Source organism: Salmo salar, chromosome 03, assembly GCF_965601325.2.
Source record: "Salmo salar chromosome 03, fSalSal1, whole genome shotgun sequence".
Lineage (NCBI taxonomy): Eukaryota > Metazoa > Chordata > Actinopteri > Salmoniformes > Salmonidae > Salmo > Salmo salar.
In genome coordinates this window covers 53573872-53587183 of record NC_138293.1, presented here as the reverse complement: position 1 = coordinate 53587183, position 13312 = coordinate 53573872, and the positions used below count along the sequence as shown (strand labels likewise).

General features: G+C 43.3%; 1 protein-coding gene across 2 annotated transcripts; it reads left to right on the top strand.

The window, feature by feature from the left end:
- Positions 1-27: 27 nt before the first annotated feature.
- On the top strand, positions 28-12600 carry aldoaa (aldolase, fructose-bisphosphate A a). 2 transcript variants are annotated; one of them, XM_014192174.3, is made up of 8 exons: positions 28-220; positions 1463-1581; positions 3857-4120; positions 4686-4846; positions 5216-5299; positions 5777-5951; positions 8129-8328; positions 10228-10773. In XM_014192174.3, the coding sequence occupies exons 2-8, from the start codon at positions 1470-1472 to the stop codon at positions 10321-10323; spliced, it is 1092 nt and encodes a 363-aa protein (XP_014047649.1). In that variant the 5' UTR covers positions 28-220; positions 1463-1469; the 3' UTR covers positions 10324-10773.
- The last annotated feature ends 712 nt before the right edge of the window (positions 12601-13312 follow it).

The following is a 13312-nucleotide window of genomic DNA, read 5'->3' as shown; positions in this document are numbered from 1 at the left end:
GGATGGAATGATATGTCAATCTTCAATCGTGAGTTTTGATTGGACAGTCTCCGTACGTGGTCTGGGGCAAGGCCCTCTTTCGTCACTGGCCTTCCCTAGTCACTTGACATTTAACAGTACTAGACATCCTTCATTGCCGATATTGCAACAGAACGCATCGCTTCCCTCTTTAAACCGTAAAGTTACAGCTTTTGCTCTATTATCTTGTGCAGATAAACTGGTAAGTTTTTTTCATCAACTAATCCTTTGTTATGTGAAATGACGTCGTTTCCATCAGACATTACTGTATTGATGTATGTATAAGCCTCAAGCTAAATATGTAATATATATATATGATGTCGTATTTTATGTCTGTAGTTGAAATATGACTCTTACGTGTGACTTCCTATCCGGCAACTCCCAATGTATTACAAGGTCATACGGATGCAATGGCAAGGACAGACGCGGAAGTATTTTATTTGATTTATTTAACTAGGCAAGTCAGTTAAGAACAAATTCATATTTACAATGACGGCCAAAGAACAGTGGGTTAACTGTCTTGTTCAGAGGCAGAACGACAGAGTTTTACCTTATCAGCTCGGGGATTCGATCTAGCAACCTTTCAGTTATTGGCCCAATGCTCTAACAGGCTACCTGCCTGTAACGCTTGCCAGGACCTCGCATGTAATAACGCGCATATTATGTAACCTGTTCATAGCGCGCAAAAAAATCCAGAAATATCACACAAGCGCTCCCCAAAAGACAACCAGAACATCGTGTACACGCCTACATCAACGGATGACAAAAGCGAATCCCTCACGTACGCACGGTATGTGAAAACTCCACGCACCGGCTATAAGGGAAGATTTGGATGTATAATGCGATTTCAAGCTAGCGTCATGTTGTATTTCACGGTTGAAATGCTCACCAGAATTTGTGAGATGCTTTTGTTTGAGAAATCGGACGGACTCCTCTGATGGCGCACATAGGCAGACCAAGGTTATATTGGGAGACTCAGCATGATTACTAGCCTGTGCAGCTGCTAGTGGCTTATATCTACTGTATCGTCTGGGCTTGATGTACACATACGGTAGGTAATACACTCGTGTCCCCCGGCAACAGGTTCGTAGTACGTATAGTTCGCCTTTTTTGCCTTCTCGCCATTAAATCTAGTTAAGGAGGAATTTGAAGTCTTTGCAGCTTGAATGGAGAATGTTTAATGTATGAACCCGGTCGCCAGGGGAGTGAATTACAGCCTTATGATGCTGCTATGACAGTTGATTGCATCAGTGGGGATTAACCATCCTTGCTGCAAATACTGAATCTATAATCCTTTCAACATAAAGATTTATAACAATGATTTCTCTCCATGTCTCCCTCATTCATCTCCCTCACCCCTTCCCTCTCCCTCACCCCGTCACTCCTTCACTCCCACCTTAGCTCTCGCTCTTGCTTTTGCTCTCTCTATCTCTCTCTCTCTCAGAGACACGATGCCTCACTCATTCCCATTCCTCTCTACGGAGCAGAAGAAGGAGCTCAGTGATATTGCTCAGAAGATCGTTGCTCCCGGCAAGGGAATCCTTGCTGCCGATGAGTCTACTGGTAGGGGACTGCTGATGAGTCCACACACACGGATCAGATCACTCACTAAACACACTTATTCATGGCATATCAAAGATGGTGTACGGTGGCCAATAATGGGGCTATAACTGACACTGCCAGACTGGCAGAGCAAAAGAGCAAGAGAGAGACAGAGAGATTGCACTATTACATAACACAACCTACCCTACATAACAAGGCCTACATGTAAAAACAGTTTATTATCAGAGAGAGAAGGGTATAAGAATGTATTAAACACAATTTGAACGCTTACCATCACATTTCACAATGTCTGCAAGCAAAACCACATCTTCAGCTGTAACCTACCACTGAGAAAGTCTTGCCCAAGTGGCACTGTATGCTACTTACATAACACATAGAAAAATGTGCCAATCCCTGAAAGGGAGAATGGCAACATCCAAGTTCACACTGCTGTTACTATGGTGATGTTCCAGCCTCGGGAAATATAAGGCTTGGCAAACTGTCCTGCATGTTGGCACTGAACCTCCCATTTAAATTACAATACAGATGTCTTGGAGAATTTGGTGCCATCAAGGCCAGTTTTCCAAATGTAGTATTTATTAAGTGGTGATTTTGTGGGGTTTGTCTGTGTATTGCACTTCAAACGAGAACCTTCTTGTCCCAAGGACAGCCTGCTAACGAAAGTAGAGATTTGGAATTGTCATAACACTAGTATATACTGTATATGTATGAATGTATTAAAATGGAACTAATAGCATTTTACCAAGATGAAATCTTATTTAAAATCTGTTCTTATACACCCAAGGAAGAATATGCCACTTTTATTTTTTTACATTTTCTGACAAGTGAGCACTTAGATATGGTAATTTTCATAAATTCTTAGAATGTTTGGGAATTACATATAGTAAGGCTCCCGAGTGGCACAGAGATCTAAGGCACTGCATCTCAGTGGTAGAGGTGTCACTACAGACCCTGGTTGGATTCCAGGCTGTATCGCAACCGGCCATGATTGGGAGTCCCATAGGGCGGCGCACAATTGTCCCAGCGTCGACCGGGTTAGGGTTTGGCCGGGGTAGGCCGTCATTGTAAATAAGAATTTGTTCTTAACTGACTTGCCTAGTTAAATAAAGGTTAAATAAAAATAAAAGGCATTTGTGAAAATTCTATAGCAATATAGAGAGGGAAAGCGGCTGTGCATTTGGACAATTAATATTCACTGCAGGAAATAAAACCTAATTTAAAACATCTGTCTCGTCCAGGACCAGGGTCTACACAGACCGGTGTGCCATACCAATCACATCTACGGTAGGCCTTTATGCAAACAAGCCATTTGTCACACGAGCCTGCCATCATTCACTTTGAACTGGACTGTGTGTTTACAGGCAGTTGCAAAAGCGTGACTTTAGATCATTAGAACGCATTCGGCAAAAGCCACAAAATACACCTCAATGGATTTCTGCAAATACAGTGCCTTCGGAAAGTATTCAGACCCCTTCACTTTTCCCACATTTTGTTACGTTACAGCCTTATTCTAAAATTGATTAAATTACATTTTTCCTCATCAATCTCCACACATAATGACAAAGCGAAAACAGGTTTGTAGAAATTTTAGCAAATGTATTAAAAATAAAAAACAGATACCTTATTTACATAAGTATTCAGAACCTTTGCTATGAGACTCGAAATGGAGTGCATCCTGTTTCCATTGATCATCCTTGAGATCTTTCTACAACTTGATTGGAGTCCACCTGTGGTAAATTCAATTGATAGGACATGATTTGGAAAGGCACACACCTGTCTATATAATGGTCCCACAGCTGACAGTGAATGAGAGCAAAAACCAAGCCATGAGGTTGAAGGAATTGTCCGTAGAGCTCCGAGACAGGATTGTGTCAAGGCACAGATCTGGGGAAGGGTACCAAAAAATGTCTGCAGTATTGAAGGTCCCTAAGAACACAGCTGCCTTTCCTTTCCGAGTAATGTCCAATCAATTGAATTTATCACCGGTGGACTCCAATCAAGTTGTAAAAACATCTCAAGAATGTTCAATGGAAACAAGATGCACCTGAGCTCAATTTCGAGTCTCATAGCATAGGGTCTAAATACTTATGTAAATAAGGTATTTCTAAAAACCTGTTTTCGCTTTGTCATTATGGTGTATTGTGTGTAGATTGATGGGTATTTTTTATTTTATTTAATACTTTTTAGAAGAAGGCAGTAACGTAACAAAATGTTGAAAAAGGAAAGGTGTCTGAATACCTTCTGAATGCACTGTATATATTTTACATTCCAACAGGCAGCGTCGCCAAGCGTTTCCAAAGCATCAACGCTGAGAACACTGAGGAGAACCGCCGTCTTTACCGCCAGCTCCTCTTCACGGCCGACCGCGTAGAGCCATGCATCGGTGGAGTCATCTTCTTCCATGAGACCCTGTACCAGAAAACAGACGACGGCAAGCTGTTCCCCCAGCTCATCAAGGAGAGGGACATGGTGGTGGGCATCAAGGTGGACAAAGGTGTTGTCCCCCTGGCCGGGACCAACGGAGAGACCACCACTCAGGGTGAGAGACAACGGCAGGCCGGGTCTAGGTGATCTTTCACCTCTAGTATTGAGCTCAACTTTGCTTCATATGCAGATTGTATTCAGGGGATGGTTTGGAACAAAGTGTCGAGTCATGTTTATTTCCTAATGTTACACATATCCATCCTCTCTCTCTCTCTCTGTCTGTCTGTCTGTCTGTCTGTCTGTCTGTCTGTCTGTCTGTCTGTCTGTCTGTCTGTCTGTCTGTCTGTCTGTCTGTCTGTCTGTCTGTCTGTCTGTCTGTCTGTCTGTCTGTCTGTCTGTCTGTCTGCCTGCCTGCCTGCCTGTCTGTCTGTCTGTCGCTCTCTCTGTCTGTCTGTCGCTCTCTCTGTCTGTCTGTCGCTCTCTCTGTCTGTCTGTCGCTCTCTCTGTCTGTCTGTCGCTCTCTCTGTCTGTCTGTCGCTCTGTCTGTCTGTCTGTCGCTCTGTCTGTCTGTCTGTCTGTCTGTCTGTCTGTCTGTCTGTCTGTCTGTCTGTCTGTCTGTCTGTCTGTCGCTCTCTCTGTCTGTCTGTCGCTCTCTCTGTGTCTCTGTCTCTCTCCCTCAGGTCTGGATGGGCTGTACGAGCGGTGCGCCCAGTACAAAAAGGACGGAGCTGACTTTGCTAAGTGGCGTTGTGTGCTGAAGATCACTGACACCACCCCCTCAGAGCTGGCCATCAAGGAGAACGCCAACGTCCTGGCCCGCTACGCCAGCATCTGCCAGATGGTGAGACACACAGACACACACACACAGAAACACGCATTGAACATGTGTGAACATATTGGCACACATATAATGAGTTGGCACACACTTGGCCCCTACAGTTCACGCTTACATTACATCATTACCCACTCTTCATCAATCTCCACAAAACAATATCTATTTATTGTAAATGTTTCACATCTGGGCTTTCGAAAAACAATATGACCACTATAATTACTTATCAAGGAGTTGTAGTTATTTTAGCCTGCTCTGTAGCTGTAGAGTTAACCACCAAGTGAATCAAATTAGCTCGAACTCCAGTGCCATCGAAAAGTTGTTTTGTCTGTTCTGTAGTCATGACGCTGGTTGCCATGCTCCTGTGCCCTTCCCTAGCATGGCATCGTGCCCATTGTGGAGCCTGAGATCCTGCCAGACGGAGACCATGACCTGAAGCGCTGCCAGTATGTCACAGAGAAGGTGTGGGATCGCTCCGACTAACAGAAAAACAGTGGCTACCTTCCAATAGCCATTCTAGCATGCCACTTAAAATGCATGTCTGCTTCATTCTAATTGGCTGCATTTAGACAGGCAGCCCAATTCTGACCAAGTTGGTCTTTTGACCAATTACATCAGATTTTTTTCACACTGGATCTTGTTCAGATCTGATCTGAACTAGTGAAAAAAAGATCAGAAATGGGCTGATATGTAAATGCAACCTTAGTGTGGGTATTGGAATAGAGCGTGCTAAGTCTGGGTAAGATAGGAACACTCATTAGATCAGTCAGTCATTCAATCAATTTCAATTTCAACACCTCTAACTATTTCTGTCTGTCTCATCCCTATTTCTTCTGTTTCCTTTCTTTGTCTCTCACTCTCTGTCCCCTTGTCTTTCTCTCTCTCGCTCTCTGTCCCCTGTCTTTTTCCGGTCGCTCTCTCTCCCCCTCCTCCCCCCAGGTTCTGGCTGCAGTGTATAAGGCTCTGTCTGACCACCACGTGTACCTGGAGGGCACCCTGCTGAAGCCCAATATGGTCACCCCTGGACACTCCTGCTCCCAAAAGTATAGCAACCAGGAGATAGCCATGGCAACTGTCACCGCCCTGCGCCGTACCGTGCCCCCAGCTGTGCCTGGTGAGAAGGAGAGACATATATATATATATAGGAACAGTCAAAACGTTTGGACACACCTACTCGCTTGGACACACCTACCTCAATATTTTCAGTCATATTGCACTTTTGCACATTACATACCTGGATTAATAGGGTAAAATGATGAGACGGAGAAACGTTAGGTTTCAGAACTAGTCATTTTCCAAGAATGAAGAAGAAATCTCGAAGACCTCACGATCTCACTAACACAGACCATTGACGTTATATAAATACACTACCGGTCAAAGTTTTAGAACACCTACTCATTCAAGGGTTTTTCTTAATTTTGACTATTCTCTACATTGTAGAATAATAGTGAAGACATCAAAACTATGAAATAACACATATGGAGTCATGTATTAACCGAAACAAATTGTTAAATCAAAGTATATTTTAGATTTGAGATTCTTCAAAGTAGCCACCCTTTGCCTTGATGACAGCTTTGCACACTCTTGGTATTCTCTCAACCAGCTTCACCTGGAATGTTTTTACAACAGTCTTGAAGGAGTTCCCACACATGCTGAGCACTTGTTGGCTGCTTTTCCTTCACTCTGCGGTCCAACACATCCCAAACCATTTCAATTGGGTTGAGGTCGGGTGATCTGATGCAGCACTCCATCACTCTCCTTCTTGGTCAAATAGCCCTTACACAGCCTGGAGGTGTGTTGGGTCATTGTCCTGTTGTAAAACAAATAATAGTCCCACTAAGCACAAACCAGATTGGATGGCGTATCGCTGCAAAATGCTGTGGATGCCATGCTGGTTAAGTGTGCCTTGAATTCTAAATAAATCACTGACAGTGTCACCGGCAAAGCACCATCACACCTCCTCCTCCACGCTTCACAGTGGGAACCACACATGCAGAGATCATCCATTCACCTACTCTGCATCTCACAAAGACACGGCGGTTGGAACCAGAAATCTCAAATTTGGACTCATCAGACCAAAGGACAGATTTCCACCGGTCTAATGTCCATTGCTCGTGTTTCTTGGCCCAACCAAGTCTCTTCTTCTTATTGGTGCCCTTTAGTAGTGTTTTCTTCGCAGCAATTCGACCATGGCCTGATTCACAGTCTCCTCTGAACAGTTGATGTTGTGATGTGTCTGTTACTTGAACTCTGTGAAGCATTTATTTGGGCTGCAATTTCTGAGGCTGGTAACTCTAATGAACTTATCCTCTGCAGCAGAGGTAACTCTGGGTCTTCCTGTGGCAGTCCTCATGAGAGCCATGTTCATCATAGCGCTTGATGGTTTTTGTGACTGTACTTGAAGAAAGTTTAAAAGATTTTGACATTTTCCGGATTGACTGACCTTCATGTCTTAAAGTAATGATGGACTGTCGTTTCTCTTTGCTTATTTGAGCTGTTCTTGCCATAATATGGACTTGGTCTTTTACCAAATAGGGCTATCTTCTGTATACCGCCCCTACCTTATAACAACACAACTGATTGGCTCAAATGCATTAAGAAGGAAAGAAATTCCACAAATTAACTTTTAAGAAGGCACACCTGTTAGTTGAAATGTTCTACCTCATGAAGCTGGTTGAGAGAATACCACGAGTGTGCAAAGCTGTCGTCAAGGCAAAGGGTGGCTACTTTGAAGAATCTCAAATATAAAATGTTTTTTTAATACTTTTTTGGTTACTACCTGATTCCATATGTGTTATTTCACAGTTTTGATGTCTTCACTATTCTACAATGTAGAAAATAGTAAAAATAAAGAAAAACCCTGGAAGGAGTAGGTGTGTCCAATCTTTTGACTGGTACTATACATATGTAAATATGGAGATATGCACGCACGTGTAGCACATGGAGATGTGTGAAACTTACTCCTCAGCCTTAAGTGTCGCCGCTTTCGCCGCTCAAGAGCTAGCTTTTGAGTGGCGCAACCCGCAGAGATGCTTGAGGGAGGACGGTCATGTGTGTTTGTGAAGCAGAGGTCCCGGTTTCGAGCCAGGTATGTTCCAAATCGGGAGCAAGTGGTACTCACTAAGCAAGCAGCATGACGTCCTTTACACGCACACACACACACTCACTCTACTTTACATGCACACACACACACACACACACACACACACAACCCTCCTCCCCCACACACATCCCCTCCTCCTCTTATCTTACCCTTCCTCTCCCTGTCTTCCTCCCTCCGTCCTTCCCCAGGCATCACCTTCCTGTCTGGAGGCCAGTCTGAGGAGGAAGCCTCCATCAACCTGAATGCCATGAACCAGTGTCCCCTTCACCGGCCCTGGGCCATCACGTTCTCCTACGGCCGCGCCTTGCAGGCCTCCGCCCTCAAGGCCTGGGGAGGCAAGCCAGAGAATGGCAAGGCCTGCCAGGAGGAGTTCATCAAGAGAGCCCTGGTATGACCCACACAGAGAGAAGAACATGAGGGAGGGAGGGAGATACGAGGGGTGGCATTCAAATAGTAGTATTTATTTTCTTTCTAATACTTTGATTGAGCGTTTCATTCAGCCTGCCTGCCTTGAGTGTTAGATGGGCGGGGTTTGCACTTTCGGAATTATTCAATTTGTTCCATTGCACCGGGCAAGCAAAGTATTTCTAGATTCACTTTTAACTATAATAACTTCCCAAAGATATTACTGATTTATCAAGTGACCCTAATGCAGCACATCTGTCAATGTTCTCAGAGTCAGGTTAAGGCATTTATATAGTAAGCGTGATGGTACTTTGTGCATAGTTCAACAGTAGCAGTGGGCATTACATCACAAGGTTTTTATAATTATTGTGACCCTCTGTGATAACAAACTACAGCAGGGCTATTCAACTAGCTGCCAGTTTATACATTTATAATGTGCCTTTGATAAAAAAAATTAAAATGTTTTTTTTTTGTGGGGTTAGAGACAGTGAGAGAAAGACTGGAAAGATTGGAGAGAAGCTTGTGCCAGAAGGGCGTGGGCTGGATTTGGATCCACGCCAACACAGTATATATGCGGCCCTAACCGCTAGACCATCTCAGTCCCCCCTTTTGATCAATTCTGAACATTAATTTTTAAAAATCTGACAAAAATATATGTTTTGTGCCAAAATGAGCCCTCTGTCAATATTCTCCAGTAGGAGAATCTGTTTTCCTGTAGTCCTGCCCATTAAGTGCCGTCAATTAATATCCTTCAACATACTGCCAATCAGAGCTGCTAATATCATCCAACTGCAGCTGCAAATATCTGGCGGCGCCACCGCATGAACATCGCTTGTTTCATAGTCATCATGATCTACTTTTACATAATGATGTTAGGTGGCTAAGCAAGGGTAATGCTCTCAAGTGAGTATAGCTTATTTTTTCTGCAATTACCGCCACAAGAAAGCCAACAAAAATCAAGCAAAAATGCTTGATAGGGAGTTCGTAGCAGAGGTTTGTTTTTTGAGTGATCTGCAATCACTTCAATTGACTTCATTTGGTATTATAGGGGAGGGATGAAACAGTTAATGACATAATTAAAAAAATTACTGCTTTTCAAAATACATTTGTTATTTCCTCCTGATTTTAGCCCAAACAAAATGCTCAATTCCCCTACACTCAGGGCTCGAATTGAACAGAATGTCATTTGTCGGGCAGCAAGAGCATGCAGCTCAAATAACTGGTTGTCCAATGGAGCAGCTTACAGATGAACGACAGCGGTAGAGTAGTTAAATTAAACACGTTTTTCATAATTCATAAAAAGAATGCATCGCTGATTCGTATTTCCTGCAACTTTCTGAAGAAGTAACGCCTGTTTGTGTGCGCCCATGTGTTGTGTAGCCAGTTAGAATGCCAAAACAGTCTTTTCCCAAAAACCTTCCCAATTAAATATTGACTCCAAAGTAGGCCTACTTGACAGAATGATATCATGATGGTTTGTAGCCTATAAATGTGTTGGCCATTTGTTTTTTCAAAATCTGCCATCACATGTACACTACTGTATATTGTACAGAAAGCTAGTTGGATAGCCCTGGACTACAGTCTCTAGAATAAGGTGAAAGGTCCTAGACAGTACTACAGACACCGTATAAACCTAATAAAGGAAGGCCATGGGGTGTGTTCCTAATGTTTCTATAACAATGAGATAGCAAGAGGAAGTGGAGCTAAGGCTCCATATGTCCTTGTGTGGGAAGACAGAGGGTCTGTACTAATCCGTTGTCTTATCTTTCTTCCACTTTCTCTCTCACACCATCTCTTTCTCCGTCTTACATTCCTCTCTCTTTCCCATGCCCTCTCTCACTCTTTCCTGCTCTCTCTCCTTCTCTATCTCTCTCATTTACAGAACAACAGCAAGGCCTGTCAGGGCAAGTATGTTTCCTCTGGAGACAAGGGTGCTGCCGGCGGAGAATCCCTCTATGTGGCCAACCATGCCTATTAAGTATGGACCCACCCCTTTCAATATCAAACCACACCCACATTTCCCCACACTATCCACTCAGCTGTTTTTTGCTTTCGGCCTGTGATGTCACTGTTACGTTATTGTCTAGTGCAGGAAAGTTAAGTGTGTTTCGTCAGTTATTTTAACATTTTAGCACTCAAACCCCTCCTCCGCCGAGAGAAAAGTCTGTGATCCTTTGCCCCTAGTCACTCCCCGTTCGCTGCTGAGCTTGAGAGCTCCAGCTCTTTGTCCCCAACCCCCCTCTGCTTACAATATCCTCCCCCGTGACTATCCCTCGTGATTCAGTGTTGTCATCTTGATGATTCCTAAGTACATGTGCCTTCTTCTCTTGACTGAAAAAAACACTGGAGGAAGACCTTGTAGAGTATATTATTAATGTATGATATTCTATACACTGGAAATAGAAAATAAAGAATCATATTCACTAAATGCACTTTTGTGCTATCCTGTTTTGGGTTTGGGCAGACTGCCTGCTCTAAAGAGACTGCTAGGTGGGGGTGTAACTACCATTATCAGTGACAGCAGGGTCAGAAAATGCTTGGGGATTCACAGCATGTCATGCTGTAGCCATAAAAACATGAAAAAGGACGATACACATTCATCTAAGGAGTAAGTAAGGAGTACAGTATTGTAGATGCCAACCGACCGGCAATGAATAACACATTTGAACAGTCACAATATCAATCTCTGACAGCAGTTAAAACAACAGACTCACACACAGGTTGACTAAGTAATTATTTCAGTATGAATAGTCACAGTCAAGAATCAACGAGTAGATCACTCACAATCAATACCAATATGCGGCCTTAAAAGGACGTCAATGCATTATTTAAAGGGGTAGTTCACCTAAAACACAAAATGACATATTGGTTTCCTTACCCTGTATTCAGTCTATGGACACGGTATGACAGCGATCATGCTTTGGTTTTGTTTACCTGGCCACTGTTTCCACATTTCTGGCACAAATTCAATCCAAGTCAATAGTCCTGATATTATTCATCAGTAACTTCTTTGAGCTACACAAGGTAAACAAAAACAAAGCATGGCTTGCTGTAATACCTTGTCCATAGCCTGCGTACTATCCCTTTAAACAAAAGTCACAAGTCAGAGATTTTGGTTCATCTGAGATAAAGAAGAATATAAAAAGAGGGATGGACTACTGTCTCATAAACAGTCAGGATGACCTAGGCCTCAGCAGAAGCCTGGTATCGGAGTTAATAATCTCCTGGATGAAAACCACATAGCGGGACACCCGGGTGTAGACTCCAGGCATGCCTTCTCTACCGCAGCCTTTCCCGAAACTCGTGATTCCCACCTGGACAAACTGACCAGTAGAGAGACATACCAACGGCCCACCGTTGTGTCACAGGTGTCCTTTCCACCCTCCCAGAACCCAGCACACATGTCGAAGGTGAGAACAGGATATGCTTCCAGGCAAGCACACTACTTAATGAGTTAATGAGGGGCACTCTCAGCTGCTGCAGGATCTTACAGGCAGACAACAGTCCTGGAGAACATGAGAGAGTGACAGAGAGAGAGCAAGAAAGGAGGACAGAGGGTAAACATTGGGTTAAAATATAAAGTAAGGGATCTAGAATTAAAAAAATAAAGAAGGAAAGTGGGAGGAGAACACGAATAGGGGGATGAAGAAAAGCTAAAAGAACCTGGGCATAACATCTACTGGTTATCCAGTAGATTAGTAAGAATGCCTCACCCCTTGCCTTTTTTCCTTTATCCAGATTACAACCTTTCACTTTCGGTTAATTGCAAATGGAACCATTTTCATTTGAGGAACAAAATGTTGACAGCGGTGCCATACAGGTTATAAAATAGTATTTTCGATGTGCCGATTCCATGGCACATGGTTTATGAACTGATACCCAAAACAATGCTTGATTCAAACTTGGTGTTTCAATTTAAAGATTATACAAAATTGCCACCAACAGAATGTTACAGTGCCTTGCAAAGTATTCGTCGCTTTTGGCGTTTTTCCTATTTTGTTGCATTACAACTTGTAATTTAAATGGATTTTTATTTGGATTTCATGTAATGGACATACAAAAAATAGTCTAAATTGGTGAAGTGAAATGAAAAAAATAACTTGTTACAAAAATGTAAAAAAAAATAATGTAACGGAAAAGTGGTGTGTGCATATGTATTCACCCCCTTTGCTATGAAGCCCCTAAATAAGATCTGGTGCAACCAATTACCTTCAGAAGTCACATAATTAGTTAAATAAAGTCCACCTGTGTGCAATCTAAGTGTCACATGATCTGTTACAAGATCTCAGTATATATACACCTGTTCTGAAAGGTACCAGAGTCTGCAACACCACCAAGCAAGGGGCACCACCAAGCAAGCGGCACCATGAAGACCAAGGAGCTCTCCAAAAAAAATGAAAGAATATGGCAGCACAACAAACCTGCCGAGAGGGCCGCCCACCAAAATCCATGGACCAGGCAAGGAGGGCATTAATCAGAGAGGCGACAAAGAGACCAAAGATAACCCTGAAGGAGCTGCAAAGCTGAGATTGGAGTATCTGTCCATAGGACCACTTTAAGCCGTACAACCCACAGAGCTGGGCTTTACGGAAGAGTGGCCAGAAAAAAAGCCATTGCTTAAAGAAAAAAATAAGCAAAAACGTTTGGTGTTCGCCAAAAGGCATGTGGGAGACTCCCCAAACATATGGAAGAAGGTACTCTGGTCAGATGAGACTAAAATGTAGCTTTTTGGCCATCAAGGAAAACACTATGTCTGGAGCAAACCCAACACCTCTCATCACCCAGAGAAAACCATCCCCACAGTGAAGGATGGTGGTGGCAGCATCATGCTGTGGGGATGTTTTTCATCGGCAGGGACTGGGAAACTGGTCAGAATTGAAGGAATGATGGATGGCACTAAATACAGGGAAATGCTTGAGGGAAACCTGTTTCAGTCTTCCAGAGATTTGAGACTGGGATTCAGGTTC